This window comes from Dipodomys merriami, unplaced genomic scaffold (assembly GCF_024711535.1).
Source record: "Dipodomys merriami isolate MVZ:Mamm:240054 unplaced genomic scaffold, mDipMer1.0.p SCAF_5, whole genome shotgun sequence".
Classification (NCBI taxonomy): Eukaryota; Metazoa; Chordata; class Mammalia; order Rodentia; family Heteromyidae; genus Dipodomys; species Dipodomys merriami.
In genome coordinates, this window is record NW_027206068.1 from 12,731,965 (window position 1) to 12,759,726 (window position 27,762).

The 27,762-nt window shown below is 42.4% G+C and overlaps 1 protein-coding gene across 1 annotated transcript in view; it reads left to right on the forward strand.

Annotated features, from left to right (window-relative positions):
- Igf2bp3 (insulin like growth factor 2 mRNA binding protein 3) overlaps positions 1 to 27,762 on the forward strand; it is a 117,210-nt gene that overhangs the window by 39,177 nt on the left and 50,271 nt on the right. Inside the window, exon 3 of the mRNA XM_069996092.1 lies at positions 2,316 to 2,364. Coding sequence (XP_069852193.1) covers positions 2,316 to 2,364 — 49 coding nt within the window. The remainder of the gene's footprint in view (positions 1 to 2,315; positions 2,365 to 27,762) is intronic.

The following is a 27,762-nucleotide window of genomic DNA, read 5'->3' on the forward strand; positions in this document are numbered from 1 at the left end:
TGGTATCATATGCATGATTAAAATAGATTTATATTTGCATATGTATAGCAAAACTTCTTACCTCATTAGTTGCTCGGGGTAAATATTTACAGTGTTAGTAACTTATGTTAGCTGAAGCCATATACAGCAGCTCGGAAATCTCTGTGTTTTACTTCATTAATGATTATGAGCATAAATTATTTTTAGAAGCTTCCCAAACTACTATCTCATCTGCAAATTCTAACTAGGTGGTGGGTGGTTGGAAAATTTTTTCCCCCCAAATCAAGGCTCTTCTTACCACTTTTTGGATATACTTATCTCTTGATGATTTGCTTTGTTTCACTGTGTCATAGAGCTGATTTAAATGACACATTCCTAGCAAGATAGAAGCTTGATCTGCACTCAGTTTGAATCCTAGTAATACACACATGTGCACACGTGCGTGCATGCACGCACACACACACACAGAATCTGTCTTTCCTGTTCCATTTTGATTGCAAACAGTTTTGGTTTATGAGAACAGTGCCATTATTCTCTTGGTTTTAGAAAGCAGGATGGAGCCATGGTCCAGACTGGGAACCTAGACTATGTTTCTCTGGGTTAACTTCAAAAAAGTTCACAACAGTTGTAATTTTTTTTTTTGGGGGGGGTGGTGGTCAGTCATGGGAATTGAACTCTGGGCCTGGGTGTTGTCCCTGAACCCTTCAGCTCAAGATGAGTGCTCTACCACTTGAGTCACAGCACCACTTCTGGTTTTGTGGTGGTTTATTGGAGGTAAGAGTCTCATGGACTTGTCTGCCTGGGCTGACTTTGAACTATGATCCTTAGATCTCAGCTTCCTGAATAGTTAGGATTACAGGCATGAGCTACTGGCACTTGGCTTACAGTTGTAAATTTTTTTTTTTTTTGGATCTGGTCGTGGGGCCTGTACTCTGGGCCTGGGCGCTGTCTCTCAGCTCTTCAGCTCAAAGCTAGTGCTCTACCACTTGAGCCACAGCGCCACTTCCGGCGTTTTTTTTTTCTCTTTTTGTTTATGTGGTGCTGGGGAATCGAACCCAGGGCCTCATGCATGCAAGGCAAACACTCTACCACTGACTGAGCCACCCTCCCAGTCCCTACAGTTGTAATTTTTAAGTTAAGAAATCTAATTATTTCACTTGAGATGTCAAAGTCAATTGCTAAGTTGGTATTGATAAGTTATTGTTATTAATGTCTGCCTTGCTTTACCTAGTTTTGAACTTGAGATCCCCTGCATTGGCCTCCCTACTAATATTTAGGTGTTCTATTGGCATTGTTGTTTTTAATAGTTGACTCTAAATTTCCTTCCCCTTCTAAGGGATTGTTTGGCCTGTGGTATCTGTAGTATAATCTCACATACTCAGTGAGTTATTTCATTCCCTTAACAAATCCACATGTATATATGTGAGCATTTTAACTGAGGTGAAGAATCTTCATGGTATTTTTGTGTGTATGTGTGTGTGTATGTATGCGCACGTACTGTGAATTCTTGTGGTAGTCTCAAACCAACAAACCCCCTAGGATATTTTTAAGTGCATGAAGTACATAAGCTTATCAACAGAACAAGTCATACCAAAATGCAGCTAGCAAATTAAAAACTTAGAGAAATATGTGCTTCTTAGCAGAAGTAACAAGTTTTAGCAATACATCTAAACTTAACAGCAATGAGTGTTGATATTTAAATATCGGCAACAACTTAGTGTGGCATGAAAATATCTGATTTATATTCACATAAAAATTTCAAGTGCTATAATTCTGTGTGACTTGATGCCAACAGTCATAATTCAAGAAAGTGTTGAATTTTAGTAAAGGGATAGTGAAAATAAATAAATGTGTGATTCCTCTCCCCCTCCCCCACCCCAGTTCTGCATTCTCTGAATTCCTCTGTTTCTTGGCTGTGATCTCAGAGTAAAAAACATCTGGACGGAGTCTTTGTGTGTTAGGAGACTTTAATTTGAGGAAAGAGAGTTTGAACTTTTAATATAGTCATCTGATGAAATCCCCCCCCCCTTCAAATATGCACCAGTTATCATGGCTTTTAAAATATGTCACAACAATCCAATAATGCCAGCTTTCCAAATGGTAGCATTCTGCAACTCGTGATTAACTTTTTTCCTGGAGCTACATTTGGGAGACAGACAGACAGACACACATATGTATATGTGTGTGTATTTGCATTTGTAGTTAATAATAAGATTAGTATTTTAATAGCTCCTAACTTCCATGGGGGAGGGGGGTGGATGGGCTGGGGGTGGCTACTGATGTGTTTTGTTTGGGATGTCTTGTTTCTTAAAAAATTTTTAAAATTTTTTCTACAGGATTCGGAAACTTCAGATCCGAAATATCCCACCACACTTACAGTGGGAGGTAAGAATTAAGAATTTGTATATTTAAAGTTAAGATCTAATCACTTGACCCTATTGCTAATAGTTTATCCAACGTTTTCTCCCAACTGTTAGAGTTACAACACAAAATCCTTCTCTCATATAGACACACACACACACACACACACACACACACACACACACACACACACACACACACTTCTTTGAATTTTAAGTTGAAATAGTCTTTTTACTTTCTTAAGTTGACATAGTGTCTTGAATTGCTGAATTGTCTTTTTCAGTCTAATCCAGACAGGATCTTGTTGGATTTGAATTTTTCTAGTGAGTGTACCAATTATATTTAAATATGAAATTCTCTTTGGCAAGTATTTTTATTTTTATGCTGGGGCTTAAACTTAGGGCTTGGCGCTGTACCCTAGCTATTTTTGGCTGTAGGCTGCTTCTCTATCAGAGCTCTGTTACTGGCTTTTTTTCTGGTTAATTGTAGATAAGTCTCATTGACTTTCTTGTCTAGGCTGGCTTTGAACTGCAAAGCCTTCTGAATAGCTAGAATTACATTTGTGAGCCATCAGTGCCTGGCTGGCTAGTTTTTAAAAAAATAAATAACCAGCTACTTATATTTTATTCTAAAATGTTGTTCTGCTTCTTTTTGCTCAGATGGTGGCCTGTAGAGATTGTGAATAAATGCAAACTAAGTAGCACAATTGAATAGTTCATGTCAGCAATTTTCCAAGCATAATAATGATGTCATGGTCAGAATCTGGGACACCAGTAGTTGAAGAGATCAGGGAAAATGACTGTAATCTCTTCCAGACCATGAAAGCTGAAGGGTCTTAAACCTACCTTGGAGAAGTGGTACTAGAAAACTCCTGGGCCTTTGTTTTTGTAAACATCACTAGTTTTTTGTTTCAGATTAGTCTTCTAAAGTGACATTTGATGAGCTGCTAAGCCAGAGCCCTCATCAAACTGCAAACTCGATTAAAAGATTTCTTTGATAGTTGAGAAGGATTTGTCTGGATTTTTAAAAAAAGATAATTTTATTGTTATTAAGGGGTTATATAAAAAGGTTACCATTTCATAAGTAATGACTTACTCCCCCTTTGCTTTCCCCAGTTCCCCTTCCCATCCCTGCCCACACATTTGTATCAAATCATGTGTGTCCCATGGTCACTGCTGGCTTACACCTGTAACCCTGGCTTCTTAGGAGGCTGGCATCTGATCTGCAAATAGCTAGTAATAATACTGGACTGGAGGTGTGGTTCAGGTAGTAGATCTCTAGCTGTGAGAGAAACAAGCTGCAAGAGATCCCAACACCCTGAGTTGAAGCCCTGGTACCGGCATGCATGCGTATGTGTGCACCATGCACACACACACAAGCACGCAAAAACCATTTGTGGCTAAGAATAGTTTATATAAAGCTATCTTATTAATAGTATTATTGCATTTTATTTTTGAGAGAAAGTTAATTTTTTAGTATATGCTAAATATTTTTCATATAGTGTCATAATATACTTTGTTGATGAAAATAGTGACTGAAACTCGATATGTCCCCATATTTTAAGTTAATATTTAAACTCGATATGTCCCCATATTTTAAGTTAATATTTGTTTAGTTAATTCAGTAGCTTGGGAAATGAGATCCCAGATCAGTTGTTTGTTATAAAGATTACTACTTGATTCCCTTATTTTAAGATGAACCATATTATATATGATTTTTTTTTTTTTTTTTTTTTTTTTTTGCCAGTCATGGTGCCTGAACTCTGGGCCTGGGCACTGTCCCTCAGCTCTTCAGCTCAAGGCTAGTGCTCTACCACTTGAGCCACAGCACCACTTCCAGCTTTTTCTGCTTATGTGGTGCTGAGGAATCGAACCCAGGGCCTCAGGCATGCAAGGCAAGCACTCTACCACTGAGCCACCTTCCCAGCCCCATTATATAGGATTTTATTGGGGGGAGGGGAAGTGCTAGGCCTGGAGCTTGAACTCAAGGTCTGGGCACTGTCCCTTAGCTCTTTTTCTGAAAGCTAGTGCTCTACCATTTGAACCACAGCTCTACTTCTGGCTTTTTTTGGTAGTTAATTGGAGATCAGAGTCCCAGACTTTCCTTAGGCTGAACAGTGATCTTCAAATCTCAGCCTCCTGAGTAGCTAGGGATACAGGCATGAGCCACTGGCATCTGACCATATTATATAGGACTTTAGATTTGATTTAATATGGTAATTTTGTTAAGGAATTATATCTTAATATAATGTAACTTTTATGAAATGGTGAAATATTAGCAGCCAATTTTTAGGTTAGTAAATGGTTAGAATGTTAGTGTATCTGCCAAAGACTAGTGGCAAGAATCACTCATAATCTCTTTAAGCCAGATGCTAATGGCTCATGCCTGTAAACCTAGCTACTCCTCAGGAGGCTGAGATCTGAGGATTGCAGGTCAAAGCTAACCCCAGCAGGAATGTCTGTGAGACTTCTTATTTCCAAGTAACTATTAGAAAAGCCAGAAGGACGTTCCCCTTGCACAATACCAAAACTATGAGGAGGATTCTTAAGGTATTTTACAATAGGGTCTGGTTTACATAAATTACTCACTTTAGTTACAGAATTTAGCCATCACGTAGCATCCATCCAGCCATCCAGATGCATTTTTTTTGGAGCCTGAATTGTGGACCTGGGTGCTGTCCCTCAGCTCTTCAGCTCAAAGCTAGTGCCCTACCTCTTAAATCACAGTGCCGCTTCTGGCTTTTTCTGCTTATGTGGTGCTGAGGAATCAAACCCAGGGCCTCATGCATGCAAGGCAAGCACTCTACCACTGAGCCACCTTCCCAGCCCTGAATATTCTTATATGTCTTTTTTTGTGTGTGAATACATTCACATTCTTATGGCAAATACCTTAGAATAAATTTAACATGTTTAACTTGGAAAAAAAAAAGAAAAGCCAGAAGTGGAGCTGTGGCTCAAGTGGTGGAGCACTAGTCCTGAACACAACGGTTCAGGGCCAGTGCCCAGCCCCTGAGTCTAAGCCCTAGGACTAGCACACCAAAAAAACCAAAAACCAAACAAAAACCCAACAACAAAACTCTTCAGTTGTTTCTTTCATTTCCCCTCTTTCTTGGTAAAATCCAGCTAATCTAGTTTTCTTAATTTTCATACTTTTTCCCCTTCTGATAGTTTTTTTTTTTTTTTTTGGCCAGTTGTGACAGTTGAATATTGGGCCTGAGTACTGTCCCCTGAGCCTCTTTTGCTCAAGGCCACCGCTTTACCATTTGAGTCAAAGCTCTACTTTTTCTGTGATTACTTGGAATAAGAGTCTAACTTTCCCGCCTAGGCCAGCTGCAAGCCACTATCTTCAGACCTCTGTCTCCTGAGTAGCTAGAATTACAGGCATGAGTCACTGGCACTGGCTCACATCATCTCAATAAGTATCCCAGCCTGGCCTTGAACTCAATAGCCTCCTGCCTTTGCCTTCTTAGCTCTGAGATTTCAAATGTGCGCGGCCTCACCTAACCCCATAATCTTTTGAGGTATTGTCATGTTGGTGACATCTTCATTTTCAAATGGGCAAACATGACACACATGATTAAGTAAGCAGAAGCCAGGCGCTGGTGGCTTATGTTTGTAATCCTAGCTACTATGGAGGCTGAGATCTGAGGATCAAGTTTTGAAGCCAAATCAGGCAGAAACATAAGACTCTAACCTCCAATTAAGCACCAAAAAAACAAACAAACCAGGAAGTGGAGCTGTGGCTCAAGTAGTAGAGCATTACCCTTGAGTAAAATAAAAGCTCAGGGACAGTGCCCAGTCCCTGAATTCAAGCTCCAGGACCAGCACCTGGGGTTGCGGGGTGGGGGTGGGGGGTAGGTGCAAAGTGGGGAGATGAAGGGGGATGTAAGCAGAAATAGAAGTTTGGAACAACTTTCAAGCTGTGACTATTTGATTAATTGACATAGAGCAGCAGAAACAAACTTACTAAAGGTTTCTTAGGGGTATGATGGGCTAATTAGTGTTTCCTTTACTTGAAGATTTGGGTAAGCATTATTTCCCTCTGGAGAAGGGTTTGTATATTTTTTATCTTTACACTGGGTATGCTGGCCATCTCTTGTGCCAAAGCTTACTGTAGACAGTGATAATTTTGCACTTACAGCTCCAAATTCTCATGATAATGAAAGGCTTAGGCTTTGAATCCACTGATTAATCTTCGGATTATAGACAGTAGAACAACCAGACATTATGTGACTCCTGATTTGTTGGGGTGGGAAACATAACATCCAGACAAAATATTCTTGTTTGAAAAAGAGGTTTGACTAGATTCTGCTTCAATCTATTTTGAGTTGGAAAGCCAAATTAAATGATGCTGTAAAGAAACAACTAGCCAAATCCAGAATGTGGACATTCCACAGGATAAATGTTACTGTCTTGGTAGACAAGCAGTGGCATGAAAACAGGGAAGAGGACTTACAGAATAAGACATGAGAAGATAAGAAAGCAAGCACATGCCTACAGTGAGTTATTTGTGATCAGTGTGAACATGTCTGTGAAGAACCACAGATACCTAGAGAAAGAAGCCTTACAGTTTTGTAGAATACATGGTAGCCTTGAAGCCAGACTTAGAATTGTATCCTAGCTCCATCTACTACCTTCTAGTTTGGGTGGCCTACTTGTGGTCCCTGATCGATCTGGTTTACAAAACAATCCCAGCCTCAGGTTCAGATTTGAGAATCATGGTTCAAAGCCAGCCAGGCAGAAAAGTCTATGAGACTCTTATCTCCAACTAACCATTAAAAACCCTGAAGTGGAACTGTGGCTTAAAGAGGCAGAGTGTCAGCCTGAGCAGAAAAAGCTAAGCAAGAGCATGAAGCCATAAGTTCAAGCCCTAATACAGTCACACACACACACAAAATCTGTGTCATTTTTTTTCTTATCCTTACATGGAAATAATAATTGCTACTTCTTTGCAGATTAAATAGGATTGAAACAGTTGCATGCACATACGTGTGTGTGTGTGTGTGTGTGTGTGTGTGTCCGTCCGTGTGTGTGTCCGTGTGTGTCCGTGTGTGTCCATCCCTCCAGCCAGGATCACAGAAAACACACCAGGTATTCATCAAGAGCTTTCATAGGGAGAATCACCTGGACTGAGAAGTAGTCAATGCAGGAATGCACATTCTGCTGAGTGATGAGAAAGAATAAATTGAGCAGGATGTTGGTCGCTCACACCTGTAATCCTAGCTACTCAGGAGGCTAAGATCTGAGGAGCCTGGGCAGGAGAGTCTGTAAGACTTTTATCTCCAATTGACCATCACAAAACCAGAAGTAGTGTTGTGGCTCAAGTGGTAGAGTGGTTATCTTGAGCTGCAGAGCTCAGGGACAGCGCCCAGGCCCAGAGTTCAAGCCCCACTACCAAAAAAAAAGAAAAGAAAAGAAAAAGAAATAAAAATTGAGGCTATCAGATTGTAGGAAACTTTAGAGGAAGAGCCCCAAAGAGCTGAGACTCAAATCTCTGTGCTCAGGAGGGCTCCTTGGCTGTGGCCTGTACCAGGGATGGCGGGGAGGCCCAGAGCAGCTAGAGCCTGAATCCACATGCTGACATGGGGCTGCTGACAGAGGCAGCTGACAACACGAAAGAACAGAAAGTCTTGTTTCCTCTACTCCAGCCCTCCCATCTCCAGCCAGTGCCACCTCTTAGCAGAAGCGTAGAGGAACAGCTGAGGAAGGAGGGTCAGAGAACACAGTCCCAGCCTCAGTGCCACAGAGTTTGCAAGGAGATTTGGAAGCGAGAGATTAAGCCCAGCCCAAGTTCCAACTTAGAAATGAAAAGATCATGTGGTCAGCCATTTTCTGTGAAGTTTCTGAACGAGTCACAGAATCTGGGATCATGGTGGAAACATTTACTTTGAGGCTGGACCATTTGTTTGACACCACTGTTGTGGTATCATATTATTTATTGTCCATATTCTACTGAAAGATAAAAAAGGGATTCCTCTCAGGTTCTTGGGTTAGTGATATTTTCACACTGTGTATGTGTCAAGCAGGAGTAAAATGACTTGTAACCATTTAGTTTTGGAAGATACTAAAGCAGTATGGGTGCCAGATTGGCTGAATATTTTACTTTTCTTTTGGTGGGTAGTGGTGGGTACTAGGGTTTGAACTCAGAGCCTTGTTCTTGGCAGGCAAGTTACTCGGTCACTTGAGCCCTGTTCCCAGGTAGGGTTTAATCCTTCCCTTCCCCACAGCCAGCCTCAGGCCATGATCCTCCTACCTACAACCTACCTCCTAGCTCCTGTGTAGATGGGATTATAGGTATCATGCCCAGGCAAATGTTTTACTCTTAAATATTTGTGCAAATAACAATATGAGGAAACTCACTGTTTTAAGGACCTGCTCTGGAGAATTAAGAAAGTTTGTTTCCCCCCCAAATATGTGGAATGCAGATAGGAAATAGAAAACTTTCCCCCCTTCATCCCTTAACTTCCTTGCTCAGGGGAGTTAGAGTAGATCTGGTATAACCATATCTAGAAGGTTCCTCTTCTGAATGAGGACAGATTTGGACCATCAGGTACTCTTGTGAGGTGTGTGGGTGGGCTGCGTCGAGGGAATCCTGCTTTGAGTGGATAAGGTGTTTGGGGCAGTGATAAAACTCCTAGGATACTACCACACCACCATACTGAATTCCTCATGTAGACCCAATTCTTCTATTTTAAAGAATTCATAAATGTTATTATAAAAGTGATGTACAGAAGGGTTACAGTTCCATAAGTCAGGTAATGAGTACATTTTTTTTGGATAATGTCATCCCTTCCTTAGCTGTCTCCAAGTTGTTCCCTCTCATCCCACCCACAAGTTATATAGTTCATTTTCAACATAGTGTCCAGTAAGTACCACTGCTGCATTTTTTCACCCTTTACTCCTCCATTTCTGTGTCTCTCCTTACCCTCCCAAAGACACATAAATGAACAATCTGAACAAAAAGAAAATAAAAACAGCAGAAAAAAATAAAAACAAAACCTCTTGATCCCATTTCCTGGAGTTCATTTAGATAAATAGCATTTTTTTTTTTTTGTCGGTCGTGGGGCTTGAACTCTGGGCCTGGGCGCTGTCCCTCAGCTCTTCAGCTCAAGGCGAGCGCTCTACCACTTGAGCCACAGAGCCACTTCTGGTTTTCTGGTGGTTTATTGGAGATAGGAGTCTCATGGTCTTTCTTGCCTGGGCTGGCTTTGAACTGCGATCCTCAGATCTCAGCCTCCTGAGTAGCTAGGATTACAGGCGTGAGCCACCAGCGCCCGGCATAAATAGCATTTTTTAATGATCAGATGCACATAGGTATTGCATCTTTTTGTTCCTCTCCTAAGAATATCCTCCTATGGTCTCACTTGAATACCTACAGTGCTGTATAATTTATTATGTCCTGGTGTATTTTAGATCTAGTTTCTGCCTATGAGAGAAAATGTGCTGTTTGTTTCTCTGGGCTTGGCTTGCCTCACTTAACATGATTTGTTCTAGGTCCATCCATTTCTCTGTAAATAACAATCTGTGGAATTCCATTGTGTACAGGTACCACATTTTTTAGATCCATTCATCTATTGTAGGGCATCTGGACTATTTCCATAACTTGGCTATTGTGAATAATGCAGCAATGAACATGGATATACAAGTGTCTTTATGTTATCCTGGCTTGTCATGTTCTGGGTAGATGCTCAGGAGTGGTATGGCTGGGTCACAGGGAAGATATCTATCTATCTATCTATCTATCTATCTATCTATCTATCTATCTATCTATCTATCTATCTATCTAACCTCCAGACTGCTGTCCAGAGTGGTTGTACTAATTTACATTCTTACCAACAGTGCAGTGGGGTTCCTTTCCCCCACATTCCCACCAGCATTTGTTGTTTGAATTCGCAATATTGGCCAGTCTAACTGGGATGAGATGGACTCTTGAGTTGTTTTTATTTGCATTTCTGTTATGGTAAGAGATGATGAGCATTTCTTCATTTGTTTCTTTGCCATTCTTTCCTCTTCCTCTAAGAAGTCTTTTCTTAGCTCCTTTTCTCTTGTAGTGATTGGTTTATTAGCTTTGGGAGGGGTTAGTTTCTTAAGCTCCTTGTATATCTTGGATATCAGTCCTTTGACTGATGTATTGCTGGTAAAGATCTTTTCCAAGTCTATTGACTGTCTTTCTAGTTTAGTGGCTATGTCCTTTGCTGTGCAGAAACTTTTTATCTGATGTTAAGTCTATCTTTGTGTTCCTGGGATTCTTTTCAAAAAGTTTTTGCCTATGCCTATGAGTTCTAGTGTTTTTCCTACTCCTTCCTGCAGTAATTTCAAAGTTTCTGGCCTGATGTTGAGGTCTTTGAAACACTTTGAGTTGATATTTGTGCTTGGTGACAAACAAGGACCTCATTTCTTAAATATAAAAATTGTCTTTCTGCATGTGAAAAACAAGCTGCCCAGTTTTAAATACAAACTCAGAATTTCTCTCTCTCTGTCTCTGTCTCTCTCTCCTTCCCCTCTCTGCTCTCTGCTCTCTTCTCTCTCTGCTCACTTTTCTCTCCTCTCTCTCTCTCCCTGTCCTGACCTGCCCTGCCTTCTTGTGCCAGTCCTGGGGCTTAAACTCGGGGCACTGTCATTGAGCTATTTGGTTCAAGGCTAGCATTCTACCAACTTGATCCACCACTCCTGTTCAGATTTTCTGGTGGTAAACTAGAGATATGAGTCTTATAGACTTTCCTGCCCTGGCTGGCTTCAAATTATAATTCTCAGATCTCAGCTTCCTAAGTAGTTAGGATTACAGGTGTGTGCCATTGGTATGTGGCACATCTCTCAGAACTTCTTACCCAAAAGTATTTATATTAAAAAACAGTACCTAAACTGGGTGCTGGTGGCTCAGGTCTATAATCTTAGCTACTCAGGAGGCTGAGATCTGAGGCTCATAGTTCAAAGCCAGCCAGGGTAAGAAAGTCCTTGAGACTCTTCTCCAATTAACCACCAGAAAACTTGCAAGTGGACCTGTGGCTTAAAGTGGTAGAGTGTTAGCCTTGTGCAAAAAAAATGCTCAGGGACAGCACTGTGGCCCTGAGTTCAAGTCCCATGACTGACAAAAACAAAAACCACCACCATCAACAAAAAGAGTACCATGGGCTGGGAAGGTGGGTCAGTGGCAGAGTGCTTGCCTTGCATGCCTGAGGCCCTGGGTTTGATTCCTCAGCACCACATAAGCAAAAAGAAAAAAGCCAGAAGTGGTGCTGTGGTTCAAGTGGTAGAGTGCTAGCTTAGAGCTGAAGAGCTGAGGGACAGCGCCCAGGCCCAGAGTTCAGGCCCCACAACCGGACCCCCCCCCCAAAACAAAACAAAACAAAACAAGAGTACCTAAGTTGGGTGCTGGTGGCTCATGCTTGTAATCCTGGCTTCTCAGGAAGCTGAGATCTGAGGACTGCAGTTTGAAGGCAGCTTGGGCAGCAAAGTCCTTGAGACTCCTCTTCATCTTCTTCGTCAGTCCTGGGGCTTGAACTCAGGACCTGGGCACTGTCCCTGAGCTGCTTTTACTCAAGGCTAGCTAGCACTCTACCATTTTAGCCACAGTACTACTTCCGGCCTTTTCTGTTTAGGTGGTACTGAGGAATTGAACCCAGGGCTTTATTCATGCTAGGCAAGCACTCTACCACTAAACCACATTCCTAACCCTTTCCAACTCTTTATCTCACTACACTACCAACAGTAAAAAGAAAACAAAACAAAAAAATTAAAAAAACAAACCCACAAAAAAAACCTGGAAGTTGAGCTGTGGCTCCAGTGGTAGAGAGCTAGCTTTTAGCAAAAGTAGATCAGAGGCAGTGCTCATACCCTTGAGCCTAAACCCCAGAACCAGGGGAAAATAACAGTACCTACCCTAAAGTGAAAAGTAGGACCGATTAACTGTGTAAATGAAATAGTCCTAAAAGAAAGATAAAGTCTCACGTTGGGTCAGGTGAAGAAAACAGAGAACATGATGCTTTCGGTGTTCAGTGTTTGGGCAAACAGTCTCAGATATGGTTAGTCATCAGCACCATAAGGATCTACATGCTAATGTGGCCCTGACTAAAATCACTCTATGTTCCTAAAGAAAGATTTGAATCTATGATCTGTGAAAAACTTCTAGAGAATGCATACTGAAAAATCACAATCTTACTTAGAATATCCGGTATCTTTTGATTTATCTCAGTACCTGGATATCTCATATTTCCTGATCTTACTTGAACAGAAAAATAGAAAAGCAAATATCTTACAGAGAATCTGAAGCAGTTTCCACAGTGTAAGAGCTGATTTTTTTCCCCCGAGTATGTTGTCTTGGTTGATTAAGGAGGCAGAAGCTGTCTCCTGGACTGAATAGTAGCTACAGTGCTGTTCTTCATCCTCAAATTGTCTCTGTGCTTCTGACATGCCTGCTGTTTAACATGCAAAGCAGGTGACCAGTATGCTAAAAATAAAAGACCTAGCTGCCACTGGTGGCTCACATTGGTAATCTTAACTAACTAGGAAGATGCTTTGAAGATTGAGGTAGGGGATTGAGGTTCAAAGCCAACCCTGACAGAAAGGTCTGAGACCCTTATCTCCAATTAACCAGCAAAATGCCAGACTGGAGGCAAGGCAAAAAGAATGTGGGAACCTTAGGAAATGTTTATTTTCATATGACAGAAGGCTAGTACTCATAATGGAGAAATTCTATCACATATTAACTTCAACAGATTTTTTAAAAAATCAAATATGTTTATATTAGGTAATGAGTATATTTATTTTTGGACAGTATCACCTGCACCCAGCAGTACTAGCCAATTTTGAGTGAAAGCATCAGGTACCAGGTTTGAGTAGTTCTCAGAGCCTGCCCCCCCCCCAAAAAAAGTGTTAAGCTAGGCTCTGCTAAAGGGTAGGGGACTAAGGAACTGTTATTTTGAAGGAATAAGAAGTACAAACAGGGCGCCAGTGGCACACGCCTGTAATCCTAGCTACTTAGGAGGCTGAGATCTGAGGATCAAGGTTCAAAGCCAGCCCAGGCAGAAAAGTCTGTGAGACTCTTATCTCCAGTAAACCACCAGAAAACCAGAAGTGACACTGTGGTTCAAGTGGTAGAGCACTTGCCTTGAGCTGAAGAGCTGAGGGACAGTGCCCTGGCTCAGAGTTCAAGCCCAACAACGACGATGACTATCACCACCACAACAACAAAAGGCAGGAAAATGGCGATGTCCTGTAATTTTTTTTTTTTTTTTGGGTCCAGTCGTGGGGCCTGAACTCTGGGCCTGGGCACTGTCCCTCAGCTCTTCAGCTCAAGGCTAGCGCTCTACCACTTGAGCCACAGCGCCACTTCCAGCTTTTTTCTTTTTGCTTATGTGGTGCTGAGGAATTGAACCCAGGGCCTCAGGCATGCAAGGCAAGCACTCTGCCACTGAGCCACCTTCCCAGCCCAAGCCCTGTTATTTTCTGTAGAGAAGAAACAAAACAATGCCATAATACATATGAAATAGCTCAGAGGCATCTCACTGTGAGCCTTGGGTGAATGGTGAGCCTTGGGTGAATGTGCAGTGAGAACTGGAAGACGGTTTTGAGGACAGATGGGAGGTAGGTAAATTAGACAGGGGTCATGGTAGGAGGCTGATATCATGAAGGACTAGAGATTCATTCTTCTGTACAGTGTTGTTTTTGTTTGTGATATGATGGTCAGCCATTGCTTAATTCATGATGGATACAGGAATTAATGTTAGGTAGAAATCAGGTGAGATAGGCCCATTGAGTATAATGGTTAATAAAAAACTAATGAAAGCTGGTGGCTCATGCCTATCATTCTAGCTACTTAGTAGGCTTAGATCTGAGGATCATGAATGATTCAAAGCCAGCTCCAGCAGAAAGTTCTAATCTCCAATTAATCAGCAAAAAGCCAAAAGTGGAGGTGTGATTATGTGATAGAGCACCAAAACCTTGAGGGAAAAAGCTAAGAGACAGTACCCAGACCATGAGTTCAATCCCCAATACTGGCACCCCCTGAAAAATTATAATGAAGTACTTGAACTGAGCAAGAAGTTATGGGAATCAATAATGTAAAATATTAGAATTTAAAACTGGAGGTGTGGCTCAAATGGTAGCATAGTCACTGTGAGTGACAAAAGGTGAGAGACCACAAGGCCTAGAGTTCAAGCCCTGGTGCTGGTTCATACTAATATAGCACAAGACATGATGCATTCATTTCCTGTAATTTCATTACAGGAAATGCTATAATGGATTATTGCAAATTTACTGGCCTGATGCAACACAAATTAATTTTGTTTCCAGTTTGGAAGCAAAGAGCGTGAAACCAGTAAGGCTGATTCTATGTTAAGAGCAGGTCCTTTCTTTTGCCTTTTCCAGATTCTTATGATTGCTTGTGGTCTTTATCTTCAGTGTGCATTGCTCTGATCTCTGCTTCTGTCATCACCTCACCTTCTTTTCGACTTTGACTCCTCTTCCCCTGTCATTAATCAATCCTACGCAGATAGTTCTTATAATTTTCACAAATCTAGGATCTTAATCACATCTAAGTTCTTGAATGTGAGTAACAGTCAGTAGTTTCAGCAGTTAGGAGAGATGGGATATATTTGAACTCAGAGTACACGGTAGAATCAGAGTAGACAGCACTTAAATGTGAAGTAAATGATAAGGTCACAACCCCAAGAGTGGGGAACCTAATATGGGAAATGTGTGAAGGTAAAGTTCTTCAGAACCTAGAGGGATCACTGTGCAGAACAGATCTTGACATTTTGTTGAGGATGTAGCATTCCCAGCAGGTAATCAAATAGAATGAGGCACATGTTGGTGTAAGGCCAGTTAAAAGCCTGTGCCTTTTGAGACAGCAGAGAAGAGATGCCATTGAGGTGGTGTTGGAGTGTGACTCCTAATCTCATGCTTGACTGTGTCCAGCTGGCAGCATGGTGCTCTCCAGAGGCAGTGCTGTTTTATAGCCTAGCCCCCCTCCCCCTTCTTCTTCCCCCACTCCCTCCTCTCCCCTCCCACCCTTTCTCAACTTCCTCCCATTCCCCTTTCTTCCCCTCCTCACCCACCTCTTTTCATAAGCCTGCCTTGAACTTGGTTCAAGTGCCTAAGGTAAGGTAACTCTACTGCACAGGGCAGCTTTGATGTTTTAGCCAATGCAGTCCTTAACCTAAAAAAGCCAAACCAAAAACTGGATTCTTCCTTTGGTTACACACACACACACACACACACGCACACGCACACGCACACGCACACGCACACGCACACGCACACGCACACGCACACACACACACACACACACGATTTTTTTCCCCCCCTTTTTGTCAGTCATGGGGCTTGAACTCAGGGCGTGGGCACACACACACACACGATTTTTTTTTCCCCTTTTTGTCAGTCATGGGGCTTGAACTCAGGGCGTGGGCGCTGTCCCTGAGCTCTTTCACTCAAGGCTAGCACTCTACCACTTTGAGCAACAGCTCCATTTCTGGTTTTCTGGTGGCTCGTTGGAAATAAGGGCTCACTGATTTTTCTGCCTAGGCTGGCTTTGAACTTTGATGCTCAGAGTTTAGGCTCCTAAGTAGCTAGAATTACAGGTGTGAGCCATCAGTGCCCGGCTACAGAAGAATTTTCATAAACTATAAAGCAGAGGCAATGGAGTTTCCATGTTCAGAACGCCAGCCAGTCAGGAGCTTGAGGACTTCCAGGGCAGCTTCCCATTAGCTGTGAGATGAGGGAGATGAGATGATGGGTGAAGGGACTCAGCCATACAGAGTCCCCCTTTCCTGCCGGTCCTTTCAGGGTCATTGTGAGAACCAGCAGTAGTGCCAGTGCCTTGCCCATTTTGATTTGCACGGCTTCTCCAAGTTACCTTTCCTTTGGCTGAGTTCTCATGCTCTCCTGTGAAGGACTTTTCTTTCTCAACCCATCTTGCTCTTTGTTGGAGGGCTTTTCACATACACATTTTCTCTGCCAAGAATCCCTTTCCAGTTTTCTTAATTTCCACAACTTATTTGCTTTTTATTGTACAAATACTGTACAGAGGGGTTACAGTTACATGAGTAAGGTAAATGAGTACATTTCCTATGCAACATTGTTACCTCCTCCTTTGTTTTTCCCCTACCATCCCTTCCCTCCCCACCTCCTACTTCCGCCCCCTTCCCCCAACTTATTTTTAATGCTCAACTCAGATGTCAATTCTTCCACAGAGCTTTCATTTATTTTCCTGCTATGCCTGGATCGGTTGTCTCCATACTAGTTTTGTAGCACTTAGCACTTTATGGCATTTTTGTTTTCTTTTTGTTGTTGTTAGTTGTGGGGCTTGAACTCAAGGACGGGGTGCTGTCCCTGAGTTCTTTTGCTCAAGGATAGTGCTCTACCACTTTGATTCACAGTGCCACTTCCAGTTTTCTGGTGGTTAATTGGAGAAAAGAGTCTCATGGATTTTGCTGCCTGAACTGGCTTCGAACTATAATCCTCAGATCTCAGCCTCCTGAGTAGCTAGGATTACAGGTGTGCAGCACCAGTGCCTGGCAGCACTTCATGTTTTTAATGCTTTCTGAATACTGTTTTATCTACCTTATTAGACTAAGTATTTGGGGACAGAGGCTATGTTTTCATCGAAGACTCAGAATAAAGCTAGACATGGACTAACTCTTCAGTCTGTACTCATTGAATGTGTCTTGGTTGGAATCAACTCTGTAATAGGTGTTTTATATACACACACACACAAACAAACACACGCACATATTTTTTTTTAGTCAGTCGTGGGGCTTGAACTCTGGTTTGGGCACTGTCCCTGAGCTCTTCAGCTCAAGGCAAGTGCTCTACAGCTTGAGCCACAGTGCCACTTCCGGTTTTCCAGTGGTTTATTGGAGATAAAAGTCTCACAGACTTTGCTGCCAGGGCTGGCTTTGAACCACGATCCTCAGATCTCAGCCTCTGGAGTGGCTAGGATTACAAGCGTGAGCCTGTAATATACATAAAAATCTGTATATTTTTATCACTGCATTTTAAGTGCAGTGGTGATGGGGAAAGGTAAGTATAAGAATATAGAATTAGGGTTGGAGTGAGGTTTAAGTGGGAGAGTGTTTGATGTGAGCAGTGAAGCTGATGGAAAATGAGGCCCTGAGTTCAAGCCTTGTTACTAGTGAGAAGAGAAAGAAGGGAAGAGACGGCAGAAAGGGAGAAGAGAGGAGAGGAAAAAAGAAAAGACAAAAAGAGAATATAGACTTGTTGTGTTAGGTCATTGAGTTTTTGTTGATGTATGTAGAAATAACCACTGAAGATCTTTTTTTTTTTTATTTTATTTTATTTTTTGCTGGTCGTGGGACCTGAACTCTGGGCCTGGGCACTGTCCCTCAGCTCTTGAGCTCAAGGCTAGTGCTCTACCACTTGAGCCACAGCGCTACTTCCAGCTTTTTCTGCTTATGTGGTGCTGAGGAATTGAACCCAGGGCCTCATGCATGCAAAGCAAGCACTCTACCATTAAGCCACCTTCCCAGCCCTGATGATCTTTTTAAAATGACACTTTTGAGCTGGGCATTGGTTTGATGCCTGTAACTTTAGCTACTCTGGTGACTGAGATCTGGGGATCACATTTTGAAGCTAGACCAGGCAGAAGAGTCTGTGAGATTCTTATCTCCAATTAGCTAGCAAAAAACTATAAGTGGTGCTGTTGCTCAAGTGATAGTCAGCCTTGATAAGGGGTAGTACCAGGCTCTGAATTCAAGCTCTAGTACTGGAGGGAGGGGGAGGATGATATTTTGGTAATGAAGTGGAAATATCACTGAATGAAAGCTGTATTGGCTCTTCACTATCAGGGAACAAGTGCTTGGAAACATTATTTTATAAGTTCAGGGCTTTTTTGAAGTTTTCTAATATTTCACTTTTTCTTTGAAAGAAACTCAGTTTACACTTTGTTGTTGTTGTTGCCAGTCCTGGGGCTTGAACTCAGGATCTTGGTGCTGTCCCTGGGCTTCTTTTACTCAAGACTAGCTCTCTACCACTTGAGCCACAGCACAACTTCCAGCTTTTTCTGAGTAGTTAATTGGAGATGAGTCTTCTGGGCTTACTACTTGGGCTGGGTTTAAACTGCAATCCTCAGATCTCAGTCTCCTGAGTAGCTAGGATTACATGTGTTAGCCACCACTGAGACCCAACTTATTCCTTTTTTCTTTCTTTCAAGGAAAAAAACCTCAGGCTTTAGCGTTACAGAATGAGCCATACAGAGTCAGAAGCCTAGGTGAATGATGGTCCTTATGGCTGTGTTATTGAGCAGGCTGCGCCCCCAGATGCTGGTCTCATTAACATGGATTAATGCTAAGCTCTCTGATCTTACACCCCTCATTACTCCATGTTCTCCTTTCTCAGGCGCCTTGAAGATCGTCAGCGCTCGGCATGTTCTGAGTGCTTCTGCTATCCCAGATCTGTTCACTACGGCTTGAAGTTCCCAAGCTGAACCAGAACTTGTGATTTCAGACAGTGTACATAATTTCTTTTCCCATAAAAGACATGATTCATATTAGATTCTGTCTTAACATGGGCAAATCTTTTCTTCGGCTATAGATTTGTTTCTGTATAGTAGAAATTTTATCTTGACTTGCTGCTTAATTAATGTTTGTTTAAAAAGAGGACCTTTGCTCATAGGCTTCCCTCTGCTACGCAAGGCAGCCCGTGGCAGTACAAGGCAGGGCCTGCGCTACCTCTTGCCGATCAGGTTTGGTGTGTGGTGTCTGAGTTTAAGGGTCACTTCTACCTTACTGTATATTTTTAAAATATTAACTTTACTACTGACTTATTCATTTTTAACTCTTTATTTCCTGGGCTATTTCTGCAATTATGGATAGCTTCCAGAATCTTCTGTTGATTATACATTGCTGTTTGGAAGTAGTTTTTTTTTTGTTGTTGTTGTTGTTTTGTTTTGTTTTTTTGGCTGTGCAGGTTGTTTTTTGTTTTTTTTTTTTTCTTTTTGTGGCTAAAAGACCTGAGAAAGTGACCTAGATTGGTGCTTCTGTAACTTTAGAAAGCTATTGCTCTAGTTCATGAAAGAAAATATCAATCCATGTACATATCTAAAAAATAATGGAAGCCGGGCGCTGGTGGCTCACGCCTGTAATCCTAGCTACTCAGGAGGCTGAGATCTGAGGATCGCGGTTCAAAGCCAGCCCGGGCAGGAAAGACCGTGAGACTCCTATCTCCAATAAACCACCAGAAAACCGGAAGTGGCGCTGTAGCTCAAGTGGTAGAGTGCTCGCCTTGAGCTGGAGAGCTGAGGGACAGTGCCCAGGCCCAGAGTTCAAGCCCCACGACCGACCAAAAAAAAAAAAAATGGAATCTCCTACACGCATGTAGGATATATTGTTTATTCACTTTAACAAGCCTTGGAAGCATATATGGATTAATGTACTCTTGTAATAATTCTGTGGTCTCTCAAGAACCCCAGGCCACAAGACAGGGTCACTGCAGGGAATCCGGTCCTCTTACAGGAGAAGTCTTTCAAGGAGAGACTCCTCCTATTGAAACCCTGAGACCTCCTAAAAGTTCCCCAAACCTTCTCACAAGCTGTTCCACATTACTCATAGCTAGTTGTTTGCTGCTGGCATGCTTGGGCTGAGAGGGCATTTTAGAGCACACTCATTTGCCCTCATGAGTCTTGTTTACGCTCCTGAGATAAACCACACGACACTCCTCTTCCACATACAGGGACCCGCAGCATGGAAGAGGGTACATCCAGTGTTATGTGGTTTATCTGCAGCAAGCCTCCCCAGATCACCTGTCTGTTTTTCAGTGTTGCACTCCTCTCACCCCTCTTTCTCTGGCATTACCGTTGAGTCTGAGAAAAGGGTTGAGAATTGTGCATTGTATGGGTCTGAACTGTGTCTGGCCAGATGGGACCCTAACTCTCCTTGACATTTATTGACATCTATTCAGTCAGTGGAAGATTATACTTCCATGTTCCTGGGACCTGAGACTTCACCATTGATTACAACTGAATCAGCTTTTAGTCAAAGGGGCCAATGGAAAGGTGTGGGCATCTCATTCAACATGTAATCATGTTGTTTGGTGCTAACATGAAGGGAATTGGTCAAGGTAGCCAGAGGAGAGGTGGGCGCACAGTGTACTTGCAGGCCGGGGCTCTGTGGAGAGACACACTCCATGGGCAGGCTCGATGGTGGCAGCTTGTGCTTTGTCATGGAAGTGGAGGTGAGTTCATCCTAAGGAAGGGGATGAGTCTTAGTGACCCCAAGGAAGTCAGGCATTATGATGCCTTCACTGCAAACGAAGGAAAAGGACCAGTGACCATCGTACAGCAATCAGGAGTTGTAAGGAGTCCAGGTACATTTTTTCATTTTGTTTTTGGCAACTGTATGTAACGAGGGTTTTTTTTTAACGTGATACTTCCATATGTACTTAAAATATACTTTAATATATTCACCCTCCTACCCATATGACCTCCCTCTCCTTATCCACCCATCTTTCTCACTTCCCTACTAGTCCTCTTTTAACTTTGGGACTTTGGTTGTGTTGTTTCCCTCTGGTTTCTACAAGTGTGAGAAAACAGGACACTTACCTTTGTGGGACTGGGTTATTTTATTTAACATGGTAGTCTCCAGTTCCATCCATTTTCCAGCTAATGGCAAAATTTCATTTTAAATGGCTGCTATTCATATCTTAAAAAAAAAAACTGGAAATGTTGCTGGACACTTGTACCTCACACCTGTAATTTAAGCTACTCAGGAGGCTGAGATATGATGATCACAGTTCAAAATCAGATTGGGCAAGAAATTTTGTAAGGCTCTAATCTCCAATTAACCCAACAAAGTCAGAAGTGGAGCTGTGGTTCAAGTTCCTATAGAGCCCTTTCCTTGAGCAAAAAAACCCCTCAAGGACAGTACCCAAGCCCTGAGTCAAGCCTCAGGATGAGAACACACACAAAACACTTTCATGTTCATTGTGGATTTTTTTTTAATTGCTCATAAGGCTTGAACTCGGGGCCTGGGTTCTGTCCCTGAGCTTTTTTGCTCAAAGCCTCTTGAGTAACTAGAATTACAAGTGTGAGCCACCAGTGCCTAGCTGAATTTTTTTTCTTTTTTTTCTTTTGTGGGTCATGAGGCTTGAACTCTGGGTCCTGGGTGCTGTCCCTGAGCTTTTCTGCTTAAGGCTAGCATTCTACCACTTGAGCCACAGAACTGCTTCTGGTTTTCTGAATGGTTTATTGGAGATAGAGTCTCACAGACTTTCCTGCCTAGGCTGACTTTGAACTGAGATCCTCAGATCTCAGCCTCCTGAGTAGCTAGGATTACAGGCGTGAGCCATGGTGCCTGGCCTTGAATTTTTTTTTCTTGTCGGTCATGGGGCTTGAACTCTGGGCCTGGACACTGTCCCTCGGCTCTTCAGCTCAATGTGAGCATTCTACCACTTGCCACAGCACCACTTCCAGTTTTCTAGTGGTTTATTGGAGATAAGAGTTTCATGGACTTTCATGCCCGGGCTGGCTTTGAACAACATGATCCTCAGATCTCAGCTTCCTGAGTAGCTAGGATTATAGGCGTGAGCCACCAGTGCCCAGCTTGAATTTTTTTTTAACTTAAAAATTCTACCATCTTCAGGCAGTGGTTAGTAGCTTTGTATTTTGTTGACTTATATAGGGTGAGCTAGTTATCAATTCTTTTTATCCAAAATGGTTTCCTAAGTGTGACTTGCTACATTCAGCCTTTTTGTCTTCTGAGCCCTCGTGGTATCCAGGGTTTGGACATGTTTGTAAGTATGACTGGCCTCTGTCCTTGGAGAATCATCATGCTTTGGCATTTCCTGGTTTCTTGGGGTGAATGGAACTCTCCTTTCCTCCTTCCACCTTCTTTTTGGCCATATCTATTGATTAGAGCAGTTTTGGCCACCGTTTTTTGACAGCCTTGAACGTAGAGAAGAACATTCCCTTTGTTTTTGTCCTTCCTTGCCCTCCCTGTACTCAGTTATTTCAAGGTTTGAATACTTGGTACCTTTGTGTAGGCTAGCTGAGCTGGCCAATGTAGGTGGTAGGTGATGCCAGTGTTGTGTGTTTTAATCTGAGGGCACAACATTGTATATTTTGAATATCCTAGCATATCAATGAGATTTACTGGTAATTCTTTGTTGCTTTATATGCATGTATTGTTTTTTGAACTCAGTGTACTAAAGAGTCAGGGATAGCTGGGCACCAGTGGCTCATGCCTGTAAGACCAGTTACGCAGGAGGCTGTGATCTGAAGATGGTGGTTTAAAGCCAGCCCGGGTAGAAAAGTCCTTGCAAGACTCTTACCTCCAATTAACCACTCAAAAACTTGAAGTAGCATTGTGGTGTAAAGTGGTAGAGTACTAGCTTTGAGCAAAACAACTCAGGGACAGTACCCAGGCACTAAGTTCAAGCCCCATGACTGAAAAAAACCAGGGATAAATAAAAATGGTATTTAATGAATAATTATATCAAAAAATATACAACGTGGTTTTGTTTTACCATGTATATATTAGTTTATTCAACCAGAGTATGTGCTGGATTTGTGAATGGATGATGGTTGGTTTTTAAAATTTTTACCTGCAGAGAAACTGTAATTTGAAAGTTTTGCAGTTTTGAAAGGGGGCAGCACTAAGTTTTGAATTTAGGGCCTCTGCTTAACTAAGTACGCACTCTACCTCTAGCCCACAGTTTAGTTTTGCTTTTGCCAGTCCTGAGGCAGGTCCTGGGCTTCGTCCCTGACCTTCTTTTTGCTCAAGGCAGTGCTCTACCACTTGAGCCATAGCTCAGTTTCCAGCTTTTTGCTGGTGTAGTAGCTGGAAGATAGTCTCATGGCCTTTATCCTGCCCAGGCTAGCTTTGAAGTGTGATCCTCAGATCTCAGCCTTCTAAGTAGTTAGGATTACAGGTGTGTGCCACCAGTGCCTGGCTCCAGCCTCCAGTTACGAAATGTTTTTAAAACCTTTCTGTGATTCCAAGACGTTTTTGATACATTGGTCATTGTAATAAACCATAGTTGTAGGTCTTTTTTGGGACTCCCTTCTGAAGGCTGGCCAAGTGCTTTTAAATACTGTTTCCCTATTTTTGGAGACAGAATCTTGCTATGAAGGTAGATTACTTGAACTTGAAATCAATGGTCCTATCTCCGCCTCTCCTAGCACTTCCAGAATAGAATCTTTTTTCTTTTATGATGTAGGCATTTATTGCTGCCTTCACTACTGCTTTTGCTGAGGAAAAAGCACAGGTTTTGGTATGCTGTGTTTGTTTTCTTTGAAGAAATACTAAGTTTTCTCCTTCTCATGGGCCCATTGGTTTTTCAGAATCCTGTTCATGTGTTTACTCTCCATGTGCTCATACGGTTTTCACAGTTTCTCTTGCTATTGATGTTTCTTGTTTGTTTTTATGCCAGGGCTAGGGCTTGAACTCAGGGCCTGGGCACTGGCCCTGAGCTTTATTTGCTCAAGGCTGCTGTTCTACCCCTTGAGTCACAACTCCATTTCCAACTTTTTGCTGCTTAATTGGGGATCAGAGTCTCATGAGCTTTCCTGCCCAGGTTGGCTTTAAACCATGATCCTCAGATTTCAACTCCTGAGTAGCTAGGATTACAGGTGTGAGCCACTGTAACCAGCTTACTAATGTTCCTTTGTTTTCTAGAAGCCCATTTGTTCTTCATGTTACTGTTTCCTACCTCTTCAGTTAGGCAGATAAAGCACAGGACCATTTCTTGTGTCCTTTCGTATGCACGTGAAGACATTTTGCTCTTCTCTTGAATGTCTATAACCAGTTAAATTTGCAAACCCCTAACAACTGTATCTCGGTAAGGGCAAAAAGGTTTTCCTTCCAGTATTCATTTCTCTGGCAGATATCTAAAGACAGAATAATTTAATCATAAGGTAGGCAGATGTTTATTTCTAGAAACTTCCAAACAATCTTCCAAAGTAGTTGTACCATTTTTTTTGTTCCCACCAGGAGACCCAGCCCTCAGCAATACTTGATCTTGCAAGAGTGTTGTAGTACCGTATTTTGTTTGTGTATTGGTAACAGCTTTATGGAGATACTCATCTATTACCAATGAACACTTTTTAGAGTATGCAATTTCTAGGACATTTTTAGTACATTCACGGAATGGTAGAATGTCAACACTACCTATTTTTAGAACATTTTTGTCACCTTAAGAGCAAGCACTCATTTTGTACTTTTCTCCTCTTCCCAGCCCCTGGCAACCAGCAATCTACTTTGTTTCCATAGATTTCTGTGTTGTTTCAGCACACACTAGTTTACCTATGATACCTGTTGCACATGAAACTGTGCTAGTGATGAGATGGATCTGAGTGCACAGGAGCACTCCCTTCCAGCTTTTCAGTTTTCCTGTGTATCTATAAAGTTCCCTTTAAAAAGGAATGAAGCAACCAATACATGCTGAAACATGCTTGAACTTTCAAAGTTGAAAGAAGCTAGCCACAAAAGGCTCCATTTTATTCCATTTACGACACATGAAATGTCCAGAACACAGGCCTCCAGACAAATGAGGGCCCGTGAGAAATCGCTGGTGCAGCCTCCTGAGCCCACCTGACTCTTTCATGTCTGCTCTCTGATGGATGAGAGGCCTTCCCTCTTTGAAGTCTACTGTTCGGGTCCTGGAAACAGGGTTTATCTCTACCTTGGAAAAGTGGATGAGTAAAAGGGATAATGTGTGGACAATCACGAGTGTTTGGTGGCTACAGAGGCTACAGTTCTGAGCTGGAGTCTCAGAAAGAGTAGTCAGCCACCTGTTAAACTCTGGGAAGACAGGTTTCCTTGGCGAGGTTCATGGGAGACAAAGGTATACATTAGTTTTCTCTAGAGGCTGCTCTCCACAAACTAGGAAGCTTAAAGCAACAGGGATTCATTTTTGTACAGTTCTGGAGACCTGAAGCAAGAAATGAAGTTGCAGGCAAGCAGCGTGTGTTGTCTTCTACGTGGTGGTGGTCCACCATCCTCATTCCATAACCACAGCTGCATTGTTTAATCTCTATCACTGTGGCCACATCGTGTTTTCTGTGTCTCTCCATATTCCTTCACCACTTACAAGAATGGATTGGAGCTACATATCCACAATAGTTCATTCACTTTTTTTTTTTGCCAGTTGTGAGGCTTGAACTCTGGACCTGGGCGCTGTCCCTCAGCTCTTTAGCTCAAGGCTGGCGCTCTAACACTTGAGCCACAGTGCCACTTCTGGCCTTTTCTGCGTATGTGGTGCTGAGGAATCTAATCCAGGGCCTCATGTGTGCAAGGCAAGCGCTCTACCACTGAGCCACCTTCCCAGCCCCATCCACAAGTACTGGTGGACATGAACGTTCTACCCAGTACAGGCATTTCTTAAGACAGAGGCAGTCAGGTGACCAGGAGCTGTGTTCTGGAGATAATGAGTATGTTGTGGCTTAGAGGTGGTTAGAAGGGAATCACTTGGGAGTGGATGAGAGTTGATGCTGTAATATTTGATATTCTTTAAAAATTCTTAAAATTTCCTCCCTCCAGACATGTAATGGATGCTTCTTTTTTGGGGGGAGGGGTCAGTCATGGGGCTTGAACTCTGGGCCTGAGCGCTGTCCCTCAGCTCAAGGCTAGCGCTCTACCACTTGAGCTACAGCACCACTTCTGGTTTTCTGGTGGTGTTTTATTGGGGATAAGAGTTTCACGGACTTTCTTGTCCGTGCTGGCTTTGAACTTTGATCCTCAGCCTCCTGAGTAGCTAGGATTACAGGCATGAGCCGTATGCTTCTTATATTCATGGCCAGACATTAACTTTGAAACAGCTTTTCTGTATTTGAGGAAATTGCCAGGTTAGGAATCTCCCAACCTACTGTACAGTTGGCAGCACTTTCTCCCTTCCCCTTGCCAGAGCGTGGATGTCTATGTTGAACGAGACCAAATGGAAGACAAAGGCACAGAGGATCCAAACCAAGTATGTGCAGGGATTGTAAATTGTACTGACGATGTTGGGACTTCCACTTCTGAGAGTAGTTTGTTTTGTACCCTACCTTTAGAAAACTCCAGGTGAATTTGGATAGTGAGTATAATTGGGGAACTCAGCTTCTTGTTAGACTTGATTTCCTAAAATGTTGGCAGTTAACTCAATTATCTTCTCATTATAACTTTTCCTTGACTATTATTGATGGACTTTACGTTACTTACTAAAACCTTAGATTTAATTTAAGATTCTGGTTTCCAGTCCTCATTAGGTTTTATTTGATGCTATCCAAATTGGTATTCAAGATATTTCCAAAACAGCATGAACCCAGAGAATGTTGTAATCCGAGGGGTAGTATCTGGTAGGGCGGGGGAGCTTGATCAATAGAAATTTGGACCAAACGTGGTTTCATAGGCTTAATTATAAATTGTTGCTCGATCAATCAGTCAGTCAGTTAGTCCTGTTTATCTGAGACAGGGTCTCACTGGCTAAGCAGTTTTTAAGGCAAATAGAATATGCCTGGGCTTTAAGTAACAACCCCCTACCCCCGTCTGTCCGTCCGTCCGTCCATCCGTCCATCTGTCTGTCTGTGTGTCTCTCTCCTTGATTATGGGGCTTGAACTCAGGGCTTGGGCACTGCCCTGAATTCTTTTGCTCAAGACTAGTGCTCTACCACTTTGAGTCATAGTGCCACTTCTGGTTTTCTGGTGGTTATTTGGAGATAAGAGTCTCATGGAGTATAGTATCCTGTCCTGGATGGCTTCAAACCATGATCCTCAGATTTTAGCCTCCTGAGTAGCTAGGATTACAGATCTGATGCAGCACCCAGCTCACTCTTATCTCTTGAATACACACTCGAAGATGGACAGCAGTGGTGGTTGTAAAGAGACTGGTCTGCTTTGTAGTAACTCCTTAGTTGACTAATAAAGTGCAGGAGAAAATTCCTGGGACATTAATACATTAGCGTTTAACAATGTGGAGATTTGTCCATCCACTGTTAAAAAGGAGCTATAACTCTTAGGACATGCCTGTGTAATCATAGGACACAATGGTGAGTGGAACTCTACCCAGCTTTTGTCCTCAGCTCTCTTCCGGTGCTCTGACCTTCAGTGCCACTGTGGCTTGGCATGGTGAGCCATCCCAGTTGGCATACCGGGCCTCGAGTAATGCATGCAATTGGCCTTGCCTGTGGTTCAATTGTGTTTCTCCCAGGAAAGCTTTAAAGAATAGGAGAAAAGAAAATCTACTTTCTTAATTCCTTAATTTTGAAAACTATTTAAACACCAATATATCCATGTTGAGAGTTTTTAAATTTTTTTTTCCTGAGTGGAAAACTATATGGTCATTGTAGAATATTAGGGATATGATAATATGTACTCATGTGTTATATTTTCAGTCTGATTGAAAAGCATTATTCAGCATGGACAGGTCATGTGAAATATGTAATAATTACACACCTTGTACAATTCTCTTTTTTGTGCTGGGCCTGGGACTTGAA